The sequence below is a fragment of the Hippichthys cyanospilos genome, chromosome 4 (genome assembly GCF_059441005.1).
Source record: "Hippichthys cyanospilos isolate Australia breed blue-spotted pipefish chromosome 4, RoL_Hcya_1.0, whole genome shotgun sequence".
Classification (NCBI taxonomy): Eukaryota; Metazoa; Chordata; class Actinopteri; order Syngnathiformes; family Syngnathidae; genus Hippichthys; species Hippichthys cyanospilos.
Window position 1 is genome coordinate 3,485,428 of NC_142372.1, and position 21,895 is coordinate 3,507,322.

General features: G+C 40.5%; 1 protein-coding gene across 6 annotated transcripts in view; it reads left to right on the plus strand.

Moving 5' to 3' along the window:
- nav2a (neuron navigator 2a) overlaps positions 1–21,895 on the plus strand; it is a 164,111-nt gene that overhangs the window by 98,869 nt on the left and 43,347 nt on the right. For 5 of the 6 annotated variants that reach the window (XR_015865267.1, XM_088412194.1, XM_088412190.1 and 2 more), the window contains 8 exons: positions 49–271; positions 439–495; positions 3,345–3,478; positions 10,763–11,861; positions 13,131–13,240; positions 13,335–13,443; positions 15,360–15,743; positions 19,579–19,701. Coding sequence is in view for 5 of the 6 variants with exons in the window: in XM_088412194.1 (XP_088268320.1) it covers positions 49–271; positions 439–495; positions 3,345–3,478; positions 10,763–11,861; positions 13,131–13,240; positions 13,335–13,443; positions 15,360–15,743; positions 19,579–19,701 (2,239 nt within the window). In the remaining variant the exon portion in view is untranslated. The remainder of the gene's footprint in view (positions 1–48; positions 272–438; positions 496–3,344; positions 3,479–10,762; positions 11,862–13,130; positions 13,241–13,334; positions 13,444–15,359; positions 15,744–19,578; positions 19,702–21,895) is intronic. The other variant, XM_088412192.1, reaches the window with a different exon arrangement.

A 21,895-nucleotide genomic window follows, 5' to 3' on the forward strand; every position in this document is an offset into this window, starting at 1 on the left:
AAATGAAATTTTTCAGTATTTCAACACGGGCCATTTTCTGTCCCTCAGAGATCCGTAATGGCAACCTAAAGGCCATCCTGGGCCTCTTCTTCAGCCTGTCCCGCTTCAAACAGCAGCAACAGCAGTTCCAGAGGCAGCCCCCCCTCCAGCCCCGGAGCCCGCACCCCCCCTTGAGCCAGCACAGCAGCGCCCCGGCTCAGCTCGGCCAGTCTCCGCATGGGACTCCGGCCCCCGCCGCCCACAAAGCAGCGCAGGCCGAGATGCAGTCCAGGTGAGGTCAAGTCCAAAGTTCCGGTCCAGCGTGGCCGAATGGTCGTAATCTGTCCAGTCCGCCGCATTCCGTCATATCCGTCTTCCTGCTCACGCTTCTTCTGCTCATTTATAAATGTGGAGCTGACCTGTCTTCCTCTTTGCCATATCTCTTTTCTTCTCCTCCAGGATTGGCTCTCAGAGTAAACTACTCAAGTTTTCCCTTGGTCAGAAAAAGACCTCTAGGTTAGCCTCTACTGCATTCTTCCATTTCTTTCCTCTCCCTCACCTTCTCTTCATTTTTCAGGGTGACCAGATTTTCCAAATTCAAAACTGAGACACCACTGAAAACGAAATCTCTATCTCTATTGAATGAGTATTTCAATTGATGTTTGAGATGTCCCACTATGTGAGTGCACATTGAACACACCTCCTGTCAACTGCCAAATGCAAACGAGGAGAGTACCCGCCCGCTCAGGAGAACTTTTTGCAGTTTGCGTTCTCTTAACTCATTCAATACCAGAAACGTGATTTTGTTATTGTTTGTTTGTTTTTTTTCAATCAAAAATTAAATCCCAAATACTTTGGATTGTTTTTTATTTTTTTTATTTTTATCAAGTGTTTGGCAAAAGGAGTATCTAAAAATGTCTTGTACTAAATGAATTAAATAGTCAAGTAATCACTTACCGAATCAATTACTCCCTTAAGTAATTATTTACTTTACAATTTAATTGCCTGAAAAACAAATACTGTAGCACTTATTTACCCATAGTAATTGTTTATTTAAATACTTAACTACCTAAAGTAATCAACTATTTGAGTAGTGAGTTACCTGAAGTAATTAATTACTTGATTACTTAGTTTCAATTACAACCAAACATTTGTTTACCCCCTTTTAGCAAAGCACTTGAAACAATTTGAAATACATCCAAAATAGTACCTAGGATTGAATGTCTGGACTTCAAAACAACAACAACAACAATAACAAAAACGTAAACACGTCTTGATTGAATGAGTTAATACCAGTCTCGAAGTGAATCACAGAGAACTACCTTTCCCATGATTCTTAGAAACAAAAGCAGGAAGCAGTTCTTATTCTGCTACGGCACAAACGGGAAAGTGAATATAATTCTTTTTTATCCTATGAATGGTTTGACACACACGGTCCAAACAATTTTTTAAAAAAAGGAAACCGAAACAAAAACAAAAAAGAAAGAAACCGCGTTAAACCGAGACATCTGGTCACCCTACGCTTCCTGGGAAAAAAAATAGCATGATCATTGCCGCGAATGAACAGGAGTTCCTTCCGTTCCAATTTGATTTTCTTTTCCCTGGTGTTTGAAAGGAAGTGTCTACCACGAGCACCATCTAAAATGCATGAGTGCTAATGCCAAGCTGGTGGCGCTTGAGGCTACATTTTGGGACTCCTCTGTCTGTCTAGCTACACGGCTCATTTAGCGAGCCTGCTAAATGGACCGGAGAAGACCTTTAGATAACCCCCAAATAATTGTGCGTCCGCGTCTGTGTGCTTGTGGCGACGTGTATATAACTCAGCGTTAATAATTAACAGAGAGGCTGTGTTTGGAATGTACATCCGGTGGGGTGTGTCATTTAGATGCAGATTTTGAATTTGGCGTTTGCAAATGAATTTGCATGTCCGACTGTCGAACGGAGTCGTTTTGTTTTTGTTTTTGCATGCTGCCCGCCCCCGATTCCGTTTGCATTGCACCTGCAATCTGAACGAGAAACTCCTCCAACATATGCAATGGCTCCCTCTTCTGGTGCATATGTAGAACTACAGGCTAATCGAATCGATTTTCAAATCTGCGAAGCGTCTCAAAGAAGACGCGCTCCAGCATGTTTATCAAAACATTTCTAATTGTTGAGAATGATTTAATGCACTGTTGAACATTAAACTATTATTGTCATCACTTTTCCCCCCGTGTTTAAAGGGAAATTAGCTATTAAAGGGAACTATTGTTCATTCATAAAACATTGGTATTGCTTCATACAGAAGTAGTTCAAATTGAATAATTTCAGATTACTCATAAAACCTTTTATGATGAAGCGAGTGATTACCCGGCGAGCAGAATCTTTGTCAAAGTGAAAGACAAAGCGGAAATGAGAGTTTTATTAATATGTATACGCCGCTTATCAGCATCATCCTTTCAGTCTCACCAGGGTGTTGCCATGATAAATTAACATTTCATTAAATCCCTTTGTGATGAAAGTTTTAGTGCACGTTTCAGCAGCCCAACTTTAGAATGTTAACATGATATGTACAGTATATGTAGATAGATTGCATTAACTTTGTAAATGTTACAATGCATTAAAAAAAAGACTGAGTTAACACATTTACTTCCTGTGGCAGTTTAACTGTGTTAATACCAGAGAGGACAAAAGACAAAAGATGGACGTTAAATACATTTTACTTTAAAAGTTGGTCAACAGCTAATTAGGAAAACTTTAAAATAGTTTTTTAGTCAAATATCTACATACATATACAGAAAATTTGACATTTTCAAATTGAGAGCAAAATAATTGGAACATGAAGCCACTTGTTGACTCCTTATCATTATTATTCTTTTTAATGACTATGCATTTGCTTACACTGCTACATTTTTGGTGGTTACAAAAAGACAACATACTCCTGATTGAAGACGTTCCACTGCAATGTCTGCATGGTCCAAATTTGGCATCATGCAGTTATTTGAAAATTGTTTTCTTTCCATTTATTACGTGGAAAAGCATTCAGAAACTTTCACCCCTGATTGTCTTCATAGCCTTCTGAGACGCAGCCTATTCAGTCCTCTATCATGTCCATCTTGTCTCAGCGAGACAACAAAGGGAACTGCATCCCACCTAAACATGTGAGACATCATCAGAAAGGCCATGATGTCCTCTACTGGGGCCACTAGGACCTAGTCGGGTAGCTTTAATGAGTCAAAAAAAAAAAGACCAAATACAAATGTCCACTCCAGTGGACACAAATGTATAAACCAGCTCTGAGTAAGATAACGATTTAATTTTTCTTTTTGTCATTGCCTGTCTCCCCAATCGTCAGCTCATTTTGTAATTTCTCGGGTACTCGGCAGACTTCCCGGGCCCTCGGCGAGGGTGTCCACTGCAGGCGGTGACATCACTCCCCGAGGCGCGCTCAGCGGTGCTGGGAACAGACGCAGCCAGGCCTTCAGCGACAAGACCAAAGCCAGCTCGCAGCCGAACAAAGGTGGGCCAAACCTCGCGTCACATCCCGTTCTGTACGAGAAAAAGCCAAAAATTTTCATAGAAACTGAAAAAACACTGCGGGATAGAATCCCTCTATCGCAATTCCCCCAATATATGACTTGCTTTTTTTTTCCTAAAATGAAGGGCGTATGTGTGCGTTTTAGCAGTTAGTTGCACCGAACAAGCTGCTTGTGTTAGCCAAGGTTGTTGTCGCATTATTTTCAATAAAAGAAGCAAGCAGACTGAACCAGCTCCCGAGTCCGCCCTGGTTTACACACAGGAATATTACAGTAGATTTCAAGAAGTAGCTTAGAGACCGCGAGGCTGTCACAAGGACGTAGAAAATTCCAGAATTTGACACTAAAATTAAGGGTGTGTCCAACACACAGGTGCAGTTTATAGTTGGGGGATTACGGTAACTAAAAATATTGTTAAATTGGGGAAGATTTTCCATGCGTTTGTGAGAGGAATACCTTTGATTGGCAGCCAATAGGATGTTAATGACTGCTTGGCCCCCCTCCCTTTGTGAGCCTCCACTTTGACATGACGCCAAGCCCCTCCTCCCCACTTAGCATAGCGCGTCACCCTCTTCTCAGCCCGAGTATGTCTGGCACTCTTGTCTCCCATCGTCTCTCTGCTCTCGTCGGACATGTTGCAGCTCTCATGAGGTGGGTTCACTTCCATTTGTAGAAGCTTTCGGTTTTTTAGCGAAAGTTAGCCGGATATGTTGAAACGATTGTAATGTGGAGGGAGCATGGTTTGGACTATTGAGAGTCTAGCTCAGCAAACTGTGGCTGGGGGGCCATATGCGGCCCGTTAAACTTTTTAATCCGGCCCCCAAACTTGAAGAAATGATCAATCGGGAGGAGAGTCATAATATTAATTAGCCGAAGATATGTAATGCTTTTGTAATTTTTCTATTGATATTAAAGCGCATGGTTTTGACTATTGAGAGTCTAGTTCAGCAAACTGTGGCTGGGGGGCCATATGCGGCCCGTTAAACTTTTTAATCCGGCCTCCAAACTTGAAGAAATGATCAATCGGGAAGAGAGTCATAATATTAATTAGCGGAAGATATGTAATGCTTTTGTAATTTTTCTATTGATTTTAAAGCGCATGGTTTTGACTATTGCGAGTCTAGCTCAGCAAACTGTGGCAGGGGGGCCATATGCGGCCCGTTAAACTTTTTAACCCGGCCCCCAAACTTGAAGAAATGATCAATCGGGAAGAGAGTCATAATATTAATTAGCGGAAGATATGTAATGCTTTTGTAATTTTTCTATTGATATTAAAGCGCATGGTTTTGACTATTGAGAGTCTAGTTCAGCAAACTGTGGCTGGGGGGCCATATGCGGCCCGTTAAACTTTTTAATCCGGCCCCCAAACTTGAAGAAATGATCAATCGGGAAGAGAGTCATAATATTAATTAGCGGAAGATATGTAATGCTTTTGTAATTTTTCTATTGATATTAAAGCACATGTTTTCTAGCTATCCCGCGTTTTTTTTTTTTCTCTTATGAGGAAGATTATAAAAACACTCCATTCCATCTGCTCCCGGTCCGGTCCTTTTGCTAAATTTTCGTACCCTTTGCGGCCTTTGGGTCAAAGGTTTTGCCCACTCCTAGTCCCGCTGTTATATATGTAACATATATGTAACAGGTAAAGATCGTCAAGGAAACACCTGCAGCTTGTACTGGGTGTCTTTGACTCCAGAATAGACTCACTTACTTTTTGGCGATATACAAGTCAAAGTGGCCCATTTTGGGCGAGAGAGCAGTATGTGTTGTCCATTTGGAAGCGGTCGCTGGTGTATGCCGAAGCGTTTGTGCATGCATGCATATGTGTGTGTGTTTGTGTGTGTGTGTGTGTGTCTTAATTTGTCAAACTGTTTCCCGTGCACAATGAATAGCCTTCTTGATGGGCTGTAACATCACTGTTTGAGTTTATTCATGTGGAGAAACTCTTCAAAGTGTTTTTCCGTCTTCACACAAAGGCGGCTTGTCCCTTTCACTTTTAGGGGGGGCAATAAGTGAGCAGCGGAGGGAGGGGGGCGGGACGGGGACACGGGCGGGAATCTATAATCGTGATGAGGAAGCAAGCAGCTGCAACTTTGTATTTTATGTTGGGATGTAGTCGATTTTGAAAATGTGATTTGTTATTTAGGGTGGTGATTAGTGCCCTTGCTTTTAATTTGAAAAGAAAAAAGTTAATTTTCCTGTTATCATCGTTACAAAGCATTCAAATTAGATTTGGGGCCTCACTGATTAATCATCTGGCAATTTTGGCCCTTCGAAAATTGGCTAAAAATAATCGACCAAATGGCAATATTTGCTGATTTCAACTTTTTATTGTTATGTACTCTAAAAATTTACAGTGATCGTATACAAATAACTCTGTTTTTGCACCCTAACTCATAAAATCTACCGTAACCTTGTGCCCTTATTTAAATATCATGAAATGTTTTGACGAGGTAATTAGAAGGAGCTTTATATACAGCGTTCGTGTATATATATATATATATATATATATATATATATATATATATATATATATAAAATGTAAAAAATATTTTTTTAAATATTTTTTTTATATTTTTTAGTATAATTTATTAGTAATTTATTTTTTAGTATATTTTATTAAAAAATATAATAATATATATAATAAGTTATATATAATAATAATAATAAATATAAAAAATATTTTTAAATCTTTTTTTCTATTTTTTTAGTATTATATATAACTTATTATATATTATTATATTATTATATTTTTTTTAATGTTAGTTTTTTTGTATTTATTTTTGGTGGGGATAAGTAGTGTGCGACCAGCAACGATCACCAACTGACTAAAAGCTAAAGTGTCTCTTGTGACCACGAGAAGAGCCGAGCGGCCTCTGATGTCTCAACGCCGCCATCCCACGCCAACCTTAATGCATTTATTGCTGGTGAGCAACAGCGGTCACACTATTCCGAGGCCTGCGACTTGGTCTGGCCACCAACCTTGTAACGGTTTGAAGATTATACACTTTCAAGCGTTTGAAGCTGCTTTACACGGTTAGCTTTCACATGTTGACACTTAGATGAAATTACATGGTTTTAACACGCAGGAGCTCACTGCGTGAGACAAGAGGTCAGAGAAAAGTGCGCTTTGGCCATTTCGCTCCAATGCTGTGATGCTCAAGTCTTTCATTTCTAATGACGGCTGTGTTTAAGTTGTTAAGTTGTAATTCTTTCAACATGTCTTGGGAAAGTAAGCGGTATTATTTCTAACATTTGCCCCTAAGCTGCTCAAAGCTGCAGGGTCAAGATGTCACTGACCCATTCTAATTACGTATATTTTTTTCTTTTTGAGGGAGCCCCACATACTTATGTATGCTAATAGAATACTAGCTAGCTACCAAGCCAAAAAACAACAAGAACAGAAACAATCAAGACTTCTAATTTAAAATGATCTTTCCTCCAACAACTATTTTTCTCACTCTTGTTTATGCTTCTAATAAAACAGTTTGCTAGCTAGCTAGGCAAAAATCCGGCAGCTAGGACAGGAATAGCACAGGCCTCCCCATATTTACGCTTATATTAATACAAAGCTGACTTTGTTTATATAAAGCTTTATAGTTATATAAAGTTAGCTAGCTAGCCAAACGCAGCATTTAAAATGATCTTTTCTGCAACAACCAACTGTTTGTGTCACTCCTATGTACGCTTATAATAGAAAGCTAGCGAGCTAGCTAACTAGCCAAAATGCAGCAGGACAGAAACAGCACAGGCCTCTCATTTCAAATGGTCTTTTCTGCATCAATCAACTTTTTTTTTCACTCTTACTTACATTTATAATACAATGTTTGCTAGCAAGCCAAAATTTCTGCCGTGAGGGCAAAAACAGCATTTTTTAAAAGCATCTTTTCTGCATCAAACAACTATTTTCCAAACTCCTATTCACGCTTATTTTAGAAAGTTAGCTAGCTAGCTAGCTAGATAAAGAGGCAAAAATACAACAGCTATCACAGAAACGTCGCAGGACAAACTATTTTTCTTACTCTTATTTACATTTAAAAACTACCTAGCTAGCAAGCCAAAAATTCCGCATTATGGCAAAAACAGTGTAGGCCTCTTTTAAAAGTAGCTTTTTCTGCATCAACCAACTATTTTCCTAACCTTTATTCAGACTTATATTAGAAAGTTAGCTAGCTAGCTAAAGAGGCAAAAATAAAGCAGCTAGGACATTTATAGCGCTGGTCATCTTTAAAAGAATCTTTCATTAATAAACAACTATATTTCTCACTCTTCTTTCGCTAGCGAGTTAGCCAAAATATACCAGGAGAGAAACAGCACAGGCCTCTCCTTTGGAATTAGCTTTCCTGCGTCAAACAACTATTTTGAATTCGCATTAATTTAGCATCACACTGCCATAGTTTTCGTTTCCTTGTGTCACGTGACAGAAACTTCATTACAAAGCGGCGTGTTGACGATAGCAGCGTGTTCTCTATACTTGGCTGCTTAACTGGAGCAATCCTTGACATTGGCTTTGGTCACGACAACAAACGTTTGTCCCAGTGTCCACAGTTCCTTTCTGACTCCGGCCCTTAAATCAGCCCATTCATGGAGAGCCCGGACCGAGCCGTTTGACCCACATCAAAGTTTCACTCATCCCTGTGCCTTGCCTGCCCCGTAATCACCGCCTGCACTCCTTTCATTTAGCTGCTTCCAGCGGGATGCCGCCGATTAGCAACCTGACCCACTTTCACTTTTGCTAACTGCTAGCATGGCTAATTGGGCCCTAAACACTTCCAAATGGCTGCATTGTTTTGAGCTGCTCTCACTAAACGCTAAACAGAGGATGGGAGAAATGCTACCAAGTGGGTGCCTATTTACAATTAGGGTGAATCAAAGTGTAAAAATTAAAAGTACAGGAGAGTCAGATGAATTTGGTGTGAAACCGTGTGTGTTTTCACGCTAAAGAAGCCACACAGCATGCAGCAGTGGTTTGCAAACTCTTTTCAATGATGTGAAATATATATATATATATATATATATATATATATATATATATATATATATATATATATATATATATATATATATATATATATATATATAATTTTTTTTTTTTATTTTATTTATTTTTTTTGACTCAACCAGCCCTAACCATTTCTTTCACATCATTCTTGCAGTATTTTATCCAATTGAGGGCACGCTCCTGGTAGTGTGATAACTAAGTGGTCGTGCCATGTTGAACTTTGACATGTTGTCACCATCTGGGTGAAATTTCAGCTCCCTAGTTTCTTTCATTGCTTTCCCTTTGATAAGAAATGCCTTTGATGTAAACTACCAAAAATTGGACATAATATTGCGCAAGTGCTAAGTGCTATAGTAACTTTTACTTTAGGTACTGTCATACTGAAGTAATCGATTACTTTACAAGTACTTGAAGATTTCATGGACTAGTACCCATCACTTTTAGACCCTCCTCTAGACAACAGTTTAGGAGGTAACAAATAAATAAATAAATTAATTAAATTAATAAATTTCATCCTGTCAACAGGATGTCATAGAATTTTTTTTTTTTTTTGTTGAAACCCCAAAACCACCGGGGGTCGCTAGTGGACAATTTGTGACATTTGCAAGCCTTTCAACGTCTTTGTTGAGTGGCTTAGCCTGACTTTCATCATGTAAAGTTCATGCTATGCATTGTGGGACTTGTAGTTGACCTGACTTTCATCATGTAAAGTTCATGCTATGCATTGTGGGACTTGTAGTTGACAAAAGGCATTGATCCAAGAACTAAATATAACATAAAATATTTGATTTTACTGCAGGGGAAGCATTTTATTTCTCCTGCATATTCCCGACAGCGAAATTTTTCTCACAAAATGAAAGTTCTTGGAACGTACATATATTTATATATATATATATATATATATATATATATATATATATATATATATATATATATATATATATATATATATATATATATATTAGAGCAGTTCTGAATGATTCTAGGTAACTCTCCCTCCTTCTTGCTTGTCCGTTGATGTTTGAATATTCAAATGTTTGCTGCGACTGATAGCTCAGCTCCGTCCGCACGCGCACGCAGACTGCCCTGAGGAAACCTTCTTCCTCCCCGCCAAATGATTGCAGCTTTTTTATTATTCCGCCAGTTGCGTGTAAGTTGAGCTGACGCCCCCTTATGCTGATTTGCCTTTGCTTTTTTTCTTAGTTGACAAACTCGCAACAGGAGTTGACTGGACTTGGGACTTGGGTTTACAGTATAAACACCGCTAATTTCAAAGTTTTCCATTCCTCCTTAAGTCTTTAATCTTCTTAAGATTTTTTAAAAACGACGGGGAGAGAGCAGTGAGAGATGCCGAACAAGAACAGTCCATATAAGTGCAAGCGTAGTGAGGACGGCAATTCTGCTCTTGGACTTGGCCAGACTTGAAAGCACTTGAGACTGCTGGTCATTGTTTTTTCTTTTTTTTTTTTTTTAAACACTTTGTGATGGGATCCTGTCATTGTTAGTGTAAAGGGGGTTTTAACAGTTTTGGTGGCCGGCTCAAAGGAAAATAATGGCCCATTTGGCAGCACCAGCTCGGGGCACCTCCAAGCCATATAAGGCCGGTTTGAGTGAGGGAAATAAAAGTGTCCCTCAGCATCTGGTTTTGTCTCCTGAGAATCCTATCTGCACTTATTCTTCTAATGTAAATTATGCTAGTCCTGTTCTATTATTGATATATCAAAAATAGTATCGGTTTATTTTGGCCTACAGCTGTCCCGTAGACCAAAACTTATGGAGAGAGATTCAGCGGGAGGAGGAAAAGTCGTGTCGTTTTTTTTTTTTTTAGTTTTTTTACCCCAACACTCAAATTTTCTGTAAGATGTCCGAATTCCAAAAAACTGAATTGCTACAACACTTAAACTGCAATAAATTGCTAGATGTTGAAGTTACGTGCCTACCTAGCAGTCTATTGGGCAGAAGGCGGGGCACACCCTGAACTGGTTGCCAGCCAATCGCAGGGCACGCAGTGACAAACAACCATTCACACACCCAACCGCATTTAAGGACAATTTAGAGTGTCCAATGCACCCGCCATGCATGTTTTTGGAATGTGGGAGGAAGCCGGGAGAACCCGCACGGGCACGGGGAGAACATGCAAACTCCACACAGGACCGGAGCCAGCCGGAATTGAACTCAGGACCCTGAACCGCGAGGCGGACGCGCTAATTACTTTTCCCGCCCTTACTTTTCTATCGTAATGTTATTTTCGTCTTTGTTTTTGCAGATTCCTCAGAGGGAATGGCCTCTCAGCTTTTACTGATATCAAACGAGAACGCGACATTGCCTTCCGTGACCCTCAGCCCCTCCGCCGCCCCCTCCTTGATCGTGCCCACCTCCTCGTCATCCTCGACCGCCATTCCCCACCCCAGCAGCGGCAGCAGCAAGCCCTGGAGGGGCAAATCGGCGAGTTCCAAGCACGCCTCTCAATCCCCTTCCTCGTCTACCATGCAGTCAACAAAGCAGGAGAAGGAGACCTCCAGTAAGGCTACTTCGGGATCCGAAGCTCCTCCTAAAGTTGTCACGCAAAAGTCAATGCTGGAAAAGCTTAAGCTCTTTAACAGCAAAGGAGGCTCTAAATCCTCCTCCTCTCCGTCCAGCGGAGCGAGTGACAATCCCGCAGCCGGCGGGCAGGCGGAGAGAGCCGAGATGGGCTCCAGCACCGACCCCCTTGAGGAAGACGACGGCAACCTCCGTCCGGGAATGAACGGAAGCTCTCACGGGGCCCCCGCTACTGCCAGCAGCCCCAAAATGGCCTTGAGGGGCATTGCCCAGCGCACTTTCAGCAGGGCCCTGACCGCCAAAAAGAGCTCGGGCAAAGGCCCCGAAAAAGCCAAGGAAAAGGCAAAGGAAGTCGGGAAACGTCTCTCGGCGCAGGACAGGACGGAACTCGGGGGGGAGGAGCCCAAGGAGGACGCGGCATCTGCCGGCGGAGACGTGGACAACAAGAAAACCTCCAAAATCGCCAGCTTCATTCCCAAAGGCGGGAAAGTTGCCAAAAAAGAGAGCTCCGCCTCTGCACACAGCGGAATACCAAAACCGGGAGGCAAAAAAACCTCCTCGGCGGGGACGAAAGAGGCCGGGGAGAGACCGCGAAGCGCGAGGCTCGGCCCGGGTCCGGCCGCGCACCGGGCTCCGTCGGAAAAGGACGGCAAAAGCGCTACCTCTGCTTTGCACGCCGCTGAGGGGAGGCCGGGCTCCGCCCCTGGGCCCGGAGGGGGCAACACGCAGAGCACGGCCAGCAACACGGTCAGCGTGCAGCTACCTCAGACCCAACAGCACCACAGCCACCCCAACATGGCCACCGTGGCGCCTTTCATGTACAGGTGAGCTCACAACAGCCTGGGGGCAAGTCTGCGGCCTCCATCTAGTCACATCAGCATACTTAACAACGCTAAAAGAAATGACCTGTTGAATTTACTCCATTTTCATCTGATGGTTGTACAAAATCAAATCTGCCTCTGGATTCATTTTTACTTGGATGGATATTTTCTTTGAAAAAATGTCTCTGGATTGAGACGTTTCATTTATTCTTTCGATTAAATATAATTAAATAAATTCCGTACGGCACTTTTTTTTAAACTTTTGAGTGTGAGAACCAAATAATTTCTGTGTCTAGTTTATTAGCCTTTTGAAAAATATTTAACATCAAATCATCAAAACTATACAGTAGATCATGTAACATCATCTGTTTTATTTCTGGCTCACCTGCCAGGAAATTGTTTCGTTAATGATAATTTGCATCCATAAAAAACTTACCATAAAAGGAAGAAGTCCTTAAAACACAATTAAGCAAACGGTTGCTTCATGTTCCAAGTAATTTGCTCTTAATTCGAAAAGAAAGCTGTGATTTTACTATCATTGCATTAACAGGCATAACAATTATTAATCTTACAATTAAAACAATCAGCCAAGTAATTGGCTCTTAATTCGAAAAGAAAGCTGTGATTTTACTATCATTGCATTAACAGGCATAACAATTATTAATCTTACAATTAAAATAATCAGCCAAGTAATTGGCTCTTAATTCGAAAAGAAAGCTGTGATTTTACTATCATTGCATTAACAGGCATAACAATTATTAATCTTACAATTAAAATAATCAGCCAAGTAATTGGCTCTTAATTCGAAAAGAAAGCTGTGATTTTACTATCATTGCATTAACAGGCATAACAATTATTAATCTTACAATTAAAACAATCAGCCAAGTAATTGGCTCTTAATTCGAAAAGAAAGCTGTGGTTTTACTATCATTGCATTAACAGGCATAACATTTATTAATCTCACAATTAAAATAATCAGCCAAATGTTTGGCAATTATTTGAACTTTTCACCTTCATGCATAAATTCTATTGTATTCTAGCTAATGTTTCTGCCGGTGAAAGTCAAAGGTCCGGTGCATCTTTTTGCATAGATAAACTTTGTGGGCATTAGGGACTAAGCCGGTCCTAGTGCGGCCCGGTCACAAGACGGGAAACGCAGCAGATTTCATTCTTAATCGGGTTTAACCCTCTTTAGTGAAATAGCGGGTTGACAAATGCACAAGTAATTCACAATCACGGATTTTGCGCATTTGATTCCATACGCTCTATTAGATCCCAAACCGACGGCGAAGGAGTCGTGAGCAGCGAGTCCAGCTCGGTAGGAAGAGGTGGAGATGTTACCTTCAGCAAGAACAACCAGCCCTCCGTCGAGGACCTATCAAGTCGGGGAGCATTTGCGCGGCGGCCGTTCGCTTTTCTTTTCGTTTTCTTTCAGCCAACATGGACTCAAGATGTGTCTCTGCTCGGTATACGCAGGCGAAGACCCGGAGACGAGGCGTTTGCGGACCGTTAAAAACATTGCGGACCTACGGCAGAACCTGGAGGAGACCATGTCCAGCTTGCGAGGAACTCAGGTCACACACAGGTAAGTGAGGCTTTCGTGTCATTATGTTGCGTTCGTGGACCTTGAGATCCAAACAAACGAGTCTTACTAATAGCTTGTGTTTTAAATATTAAATATCATGTATTAATTATCTATATAGGTATTTTTTATATATTATGTGTGTTACGTGATATTGTATATTTTTTTATTACATAATACATATTATATTTATTATACATGATTTTTTTTATTATTTAAATATATCAATATTGTATGACCTCCACTGTTGATAATAATAGAAGTACAGTACTAGTAATAATAAAAATACGAATAGTATGACAAATGGTTATAATAATTATTATTATCATTAGTTATTCTATTATAAAAATAATAATTATTATCTTTAGTAGGATCGGTTGTTTTGAAATGGGAGATTTTAACGGATTTTCTGCAGGTATCAGAAAATCTAATTGAATACATGTCTCTTTTCAAACTAAGAGCAAATGAATTGGAACATATGATATACTGTGTTATAACTGTGAATGACAAGACATCTGACAGGTTTTTCCCGACGATTACAATGACGGATAAAAAATGCGCCATTTGTCGGAGGCTGACAAACTTACGGCTCATCGGCGCTAACGAAGTGCCCGCCTTTGCATTTAATAATAACAACATTTATCTACAGCTGGCTAAGCAGGTTAAATGGAGTGACTGATTGGCTTCATGGTCAACAGACTGTGTCTGACTGTCCACTTGACAGCTTTTAGCCTTTCTGGTCTGGAAGCTTTGACTTTGATGGGCGGCCATGTCTTTCATGTTGTCTTTGATTCAAGGGTTAGCTCTAATCTCATTTTCTGCCACAGACTCTCGACCTCTGCTCCGGTCTCACGTCTCTTTGTTGACGCGGCTGTCTGGATCTAGTTACGTGCCGCTTCGGTTTCCAGTGTTTTTGGAGAATTTAAACATTTTAGCGACTTAGCTTCAACATACAGTTGGGGACGGGCCAATAGGAGGGGACCGCTCGGTGAAAATGTACATTTTACAGTGGAGCGAGAAAAGGATGAAAACGTGATTTCGAAGACGGTGAAGCGGTGTGTGTTCATGTTTCACACTATTAATCTAAATTCACAATTTTCAAGCGTGAAATACATTATAAAAATGAATTTTAAGATGTGAAATTTTACGGAGATTAAGAAACCTGAACCGAAAAAATCCCCAAATTGGAAATATTGTAAATTTTGGACATATTGAAAACCTGATGTTTTATCTTGAATTTTCCCAGATTTTTTGCTTTCATCCTGTCAACAGGATGTCATAGAATTTTTTTTGTTGAAACCCCAAAACCACCGGGGGTCGCTAGTGGACAATTTGTGACATTTGCAAGCCTTTCAACGTCTTTGTTGAGTGGCTTAGCCTGACTTTCATCATGTAAAGTTCGTGCTATGCATTGTGGGACTTGTAGTTGACAAAAAGCATTGATCCAAGAACTAAATATAGCATAAAATATTTGATTTTACTGCAGGGGAAGCATTTTATTTCTCCTGCATATTCCCGTCAGCGAAATTTTTCTCACAAAATGAAAATTCTTGGAACATATATATATATATATATATATATATATATATATATATATATATATATATATATATATATATATATATATATATTAAAAAAACTGCGACAAAAACATCATGCGTTCAACACAGAGGATCATACCTCCACGTTTAGAAATAAGAGCATCACTACCCCCTAGTGGCGAGTAAAAAAATGCATCTACACCACACTGGACGATGAGCCGCAGGGTTCGATGTTTGGGAAAAAAACAGAGATTTATGGTGCGAAATTTACGGTACATTTATTCCATCACTACTATCGATGTAAAAAAAAAACATTTTAACCGGGCTGGCAGTGAAAAAATGAATAAAACCAAATCTTCTTTGAATCCGTCTCCTCAGCACCTTGGAAACAACTTTTGACGGCGGCGTCGCCACAGACATCAGCAGCGGCAGCAACGGCGGCGGAGGTGGAAGAAGCATCCTAAGCCTCACTTCCGCCAGGCCTTCCTTGTCGTCATGGCGACTGGGTCAGTCCAGCCCTCGCCTTCAAGCGGGCGACGCCCCTTCCACGGGGAACGGCTACGCCGGCCGCGGCCAGGGAGGGCGCTATCTGTACCCGGACCACCTCAGGCGGCAGCTGGCCGGCAGGAGCGGCGGGGGCCTCGGAGACAGACCCGGGGAGGACGTGGACATTGATGGGCTCGCCGTGGACGTCGCTGGATACATGAGCGATGGAGATGTTCTCAGCAAGAATGCGTCGCGGGCTGATGATGTCACGAGCGGGTGAGTGCATTTAACTCGCGGCTGTCCAGAATGTTTGATGGGGCCACTTTTATTGATTTTTTTATTTGTTATCACAAAAAAGTCAGGCACTGTATCTTAGTGTTTTTTTTTTAATTGCCTTAAGATGAACATATTTTTATATGGCAATAATTTTTGAGGGGTGTTCTGAGAGCCCGCAAACCAGAAAATATCAAAACCAAAACCAAAAACATGTCAGAAGACGACAAAAGAAGTAACTTGAGAATTCTTCATTTGATTTGTTCTCAATGTTTACCAAAAACGGAGGAATCCATTTTTGCTTGGAAAAATTCATTCTCTTATTCTTTTTCGTATTGAAGATAATTTTTTGGGGTAATTCCACCGTTTTCCATAGAAGCGATCAAAATTGTCGAAAATTAATATCTGGTCGTAAAGTTTTGTTTTGTTTTTAATTTTAATGGCTGGGATTGGAGTAAAAAAAAAAAAAAATCTTGCTTTCAAACGTGAGTATTATAAAAGTCGCCAGAAGGGGGCAGTAATGTACCTTGGCTCACTGTTAATTTCCTCTGCTGCATGAATGAGATCCCACACGCATCCAGTCCCATATAAAGGCAAAGAAAACTGTGATATCCTGATTATCTGCCTGTAGGCGAATGTCCATGTTGGAACAAGCTCTTTTTTCAAAATTATACATAATAGAACTTCTACTTAGCGTATTTCAGTACAACTGCACAGTTGAACGAGTGCAAAACCAAGCACGGTGTACAATTTAGATTTACTCTTGACTATAGCGGTTTGGGAATACTGTCTAATCGAAAAGAAGCTTTATTTGTGAGAGTGACGGATGCTCCGCCTCCTTACGGCCTGAAGGCTAATTAGCAAAATAGCAATTTAACAAGCATGGTAGCATCCTACTAACTGGTTCTTCTGCATTGACGTGGAATGTTTGCCCAGAAACGTTGAGCTATATTTCTCTTTATGACCCCTGCTTTAATCTAAATGTATTTAGGGTGCGTGGGTGACAATAGCTTGTTGGTCTTTTTTTTTTTTTTTTTAATGATCTGTCATTCTTTATTTTTGGGGGTGTTGTATCAAATGTGAAAAAAGTGATACCAAACATCGCTATCTATAAGGCCACAAAAAAAACGTTGAAAACACAATGTTTATCTTAAAATGATCTTACAGTATACATAGCCTGCAATGAAGAATGATCTCATCATTTAATTATTGGACAATAATTATTATAACGATTATCGGACACTCCAAATTGTCCTTAGGTGCGATTGTGGGTGCGATTGCGGGATCGATTGAAAACAAAGAAAAATCCAGCAAAATTCACAAAGGACTCCCTAAATCAGATTGTTGAGAGGCTGAAATTTCAGAATTTGGATCATTTTCAGTTGAACAACAGCCCTCAGATTACTGGATTAGGAAAATAGCTGTCCATTCATTTGATAATTGATTAGTTGTCCATCAATCGAGCCCCCCCCTCCCAATTCCGTCACCCGAAGCTTTTGAGCTCGCCTGATCAGCCTCTAAGATCCCCCTACCCCACCCCCTCCGTTTCCCTCCCCCCGGCTCCACCTTCCGTCGCCATGCGTAGCCGCATACCAACGCCGAGCCGGTCCCGCACACATTCTGGCCGCACATGGACGCAGGCTTTAAACGGCGTCGGCTTCCGATATCACCCCGAGACACTTTTGCTCTCACCTGCTGACTTTCGGCAAAGAATGAGAGATCCGACTCAAGGGTGCGACTGATAAGACGCCAGCTTGTTTCGGAGATTACGCCGACCCGGACGCGTTGATCTTGATCCGGATTGAGCATGTTTGAGGCAGAAAGGTGCGTAATATCTTAAGTTACATCTTAAGTTACTTTGCGTTGAATGAACAACTTTGTTTTGGAGCAACACTGCTGAGTCAGATCGTAAACTGTCTTGTTTAGGCACGTTGCTCCGGTAGTCGGTTACAGGTTAACAGCTTTCCCGTGCATACCTGGAAGAGGCTCGTACACTCTGAATTTTTCTGCTTGTGTAGCTGGCAACATTTTCAATTGTTTTTGAATGAATAAATAGAAAGCACAAAAGTGTTGTGTAGAACAGAAGTCTTTTTTTTGTCAAAAAGGGGAAAAAAAAAGTGTTTTGTTTCCAATAGGGCCGCAAATTTAAAATTGATTAATCTCTCAACTTTTTTTCAGACCAATACCAAATCGAGTATTCCGTTATTGAGTAGTCACCGAAAGTACCGATACCGCTAGTACACAGGTGTCAAACCCAAGGCCCGGGGGCCAGATCGGGTCCGCCACATCATTTTATGTGGCCCGCGAAATGCTGATTCGACTACAAGTTTCTGGTTGAAATACCAAATTTGCAAGTTGTCTTCATTTTTGAAAAATTTTGTTGGGGGAAAAAAAACGTTTTTACCAGCCTCTGGTTTCAAAACTAGTTTTTGAATAACTGTTGCGATTTCACAGTTATAAGACTGACTTGGTATTAATTTACCTAATTAATCCCTTTTTAATCTCATTTAAATAGATCTGAAAAAAGATTCATTCTGTCTTTGATTTCAGACTTTTATAAATGAAGTTTTAACCATTTACCTTCTGCTAGATTTGAGACGAGCCCCTAGTGTTGGCTGCAACCTTTAATTTCAACCAGGAGAAATACTGTCGTTTTATGCAGTTAATGGCCTAATAATTAGAAAATTACATAAAAATTAAAACATCAAACAGGCTGCACTTGCTCCTGGGTGTTTTGCATTTATGTGGTAGGCTAAACTTCTCAGTCTACGTTTATTATTTTTAAAGTTGAATTGAGAATAGAAAGAATTTTTATAGAAAATGCTATAAAGGAATATGTCTTTCCTTAAAGTTATACATCTTTGTTTTTTGGGGGGAGGTTGTATCGAAATTACTAGTGGTCTCGGTACTCGGTATCTGTATCTGTGACTACTCTAGACTCGGGTATCAATCTGAAAAATACTAAACAACTTGGAGTGATTAACTGACAACATTGTAATCAATATTAATCAACAAATGCCACATTCCTACTTACAAAATACTGTACCTCAAAGAATCTTTAGATGTTTTCTTTCTGTCCAGCAGCTCACTTTTGGACCGAGTTGAAATTTCGACCGAGTTGAAATTTCGGCCCCACAATGGAAACCCTGTCTGTGTATACTGTACATATCGAGCACTCTCACACTGAGATTTCCCACTGAGATGAACCAGAAAGAGTTATGGTGTTCAAAATCTCACTGGGATTATTTTTCTACTCACTTAACTGTAAAAACAAGATCATCGCACTCCCACACAGAAAGCATTCAGCCATCCAACGGTCCTGCCTCCATTTTAAATCAGCAAACATTTGATTGAGTTACACCTGGGGAAAAACGGGTCAATATTTAGCTCCATTAAGAGTCTCCTAAATGGGTCAATATTTGGGGGGTTGGTCAATGTTGTTTTAGTTGGAGTTGGAATGTTTGTGAAAGTGCTGCAAACGGTCACCCTTTAACGTCCACAATTTGAATCCTTCTCACGAAATGAATGCCTTGATTATGGACAGGAGCTCTGACTGTACTCACATGTAAACGGTAATAATATTACAATTTTTTTTAAGATTCTTTAATCATCACTTTCAGCTATGCAGCCCGTCCAAATATTCCCGCGCGGAACGGATCTCGTCGGCGGATCGCTGTTGTTTTCCGTCGGCCGCTTGACAAATGTAAATTCACTTCACTCGACTGTTTGTTTTTCTTCGCCGTCGCCGAGGTCCCGAATGTAACAGAAGTCGGAAAACGTGACCGATCCAAGTCGACTTTCAAGCCTTTGTTAATGTGATTTTGTGTGTGTTTTACAGCTACATGACCGATGGAGGTTTGGGTCTGTACACGCGGCGCTTGAACCGGCTGCCGGACGGCATGGCCGCCGTTCGAGAGACGTTGCATCGAAACGCCTCGTCCGGACAGGGAGATGCTGACAGGTAGGTTGACGAAAACCCATCAGAACATAAGATTTTCTCTCTTAGTAATATAAAGATGGGCTGAAATGAATACTCGAGTAATTTGAGTAGTTTTGTTCTTGCCCCGGTTACCCGCTTAACTCGGAAAAGAATATCGGAAAAGGAAGCCTCTGGAGGGCTTTTTTTAAATTTATCATTTTCAAAGAAAGAAAGATTGGGTTAGGGTTTAGGGTTAGGGTTAGGGTTTGAATTGCATGTAGATAATATCTGCTGTAATTGTGGAAACACCGCCATCCAGTGGTCACAGTTATCACTACAGTGCTTAATTGGCTTATATGAGGTAAACACTAGTCAAGGTTGTCAGCTACCCTCCATTAAAAACGTATTTGACCAGAATTTTACCTGTTTTACCTGCAATGCATTTTCTGACAAATATTACTCGTGTCTAGCTGTGTGCCGATACTGGTTTGACGTTTTGTGTGCTTTAAACAAGTCAATTAACTTCGAAGAGGCGGCTGATTACTCGACTCTGAAAAGAGCCATTCATAGATTACTTCCAATTTTTCTGGGATATCGCGATATTTTTGCTCACAATTATCACACCACCAGAATCCAATATGGCCGCGCCGCTGATTTAATGTTAGGATGCTCATTAAGTCACAAGGATCCTGTTTGTTTGTTTTTAGCGCAAAGCGGGACGTTGCCTAGCTACTTCACGCCTATGTCAAGGTTCTAGACAGTACAAAGTTATCACCCGTGGTAATTGGTTCAACTTTAGAGGCTCTGCTAAGGGGAGTTGTTATTTTTAGGCCGGCAGTCTCGCCTTGGTTTCATTTTGTGTTCCTAGCTAAGCTCCCTCCAATTTCACATTCACCCGGCGTTCGTAAAATAGAAAATGATCCACAAAGACTGTTTATCAAAGATGAATCTAGGTGAAAAATACGTGGAACGTCTAAAATGTAGTTGAAGTACACCAATACATAATCACCGTCTGATTTTCGTTTAACTGTAAGCCTGCTTAAGTTTGCACTATGTTTATCTGTTATCATACCCAAATTATTAAAAATTCAAATCAATGCAAGTTTTCCAGTAATAGTTTCTGGTGATAGCTACTTATTTTCCGTAAATCCTCAGGTGTGGCTAATTTCCTGTCTTTGTGACTTTTAACCTCTGCCCTATGAGCTGCCCTCTACCTTTATACACACAAATACACACACATACACACACTTGTACAAACGTTCACAGGAAACTCCCCCAGCTCACCTTTCATCTCTCACACTCCTCCTGTCATCTTTGGCTTCATCTCTTTTTCATCTTGCCCTTATTTTCATCTTGGCCTTATTTTCCTATCAAATGATAAGAATAGTAGGAAGCAATTTATGTATAAAACTCTCAGATCTTTCTTCGTTAACTTGTTGAATTTGTGCTTTGTGATCTGTCTACTTTTGAAATGTTTGAGAAATGTCCGTGATTTTCACGTCTTTCAGGGCTACAAATGTGTTTGTGATATGAGAAATGGTAGTTGGCTTGTTTACATTTAATGAAGACGGCAACACTGCCTCCTGGTGGTTGCAAAAGGAATGACCCTTTAGGCACTTGAATATGCGAAGACAGTGTTTGCGAATATGGTGCAACAATGTTATGTTTGTCTCAAAACGCGACGCACATGCGATAACTCACAAGCAGAATTGGTAAATCATGACAAATTACTAAATGTGTGGAAATCGTGGGAAAAGAAGATCTTAGAATCTGAAAAATGTGAAAATCGTGAATAATCTGTGTGAATCACAAAAATTGTGTGAATAATTTTGAGTCAAATCTCTCCCATTTCTGTGAAGTCTGATGGACCAAGCTGCCCAATAGTAAATTTTTATAGAAGCTAGTCATCTTCGCTAAAAAGTACTTTGGCTCGTTATGAAGGTAGAGAGGCGGAGAGAGGGTGAAGAGGTTACCTTTCTTCCCTCTTGAAAGAATGCATGAATGTGCTGACTGGTTGCAGGGATGGGATTCATTTGGAAGATTTGAGAATGCGTTGGCACTATGAACAGACACGAGGGAAGCTAATGATTGCAAAAGTTTCTGTTATAAAGGATAAGAGATTGTACCATAAAAAAAACATTTTCTGAATGTTTGTTTTGTAGCTTGTGTCGTTATCCCAAGCAGGTGAGGACGCGATCTTCTGTTTTGTGTGTCTTTGTCCCGTATTTTCTAACTA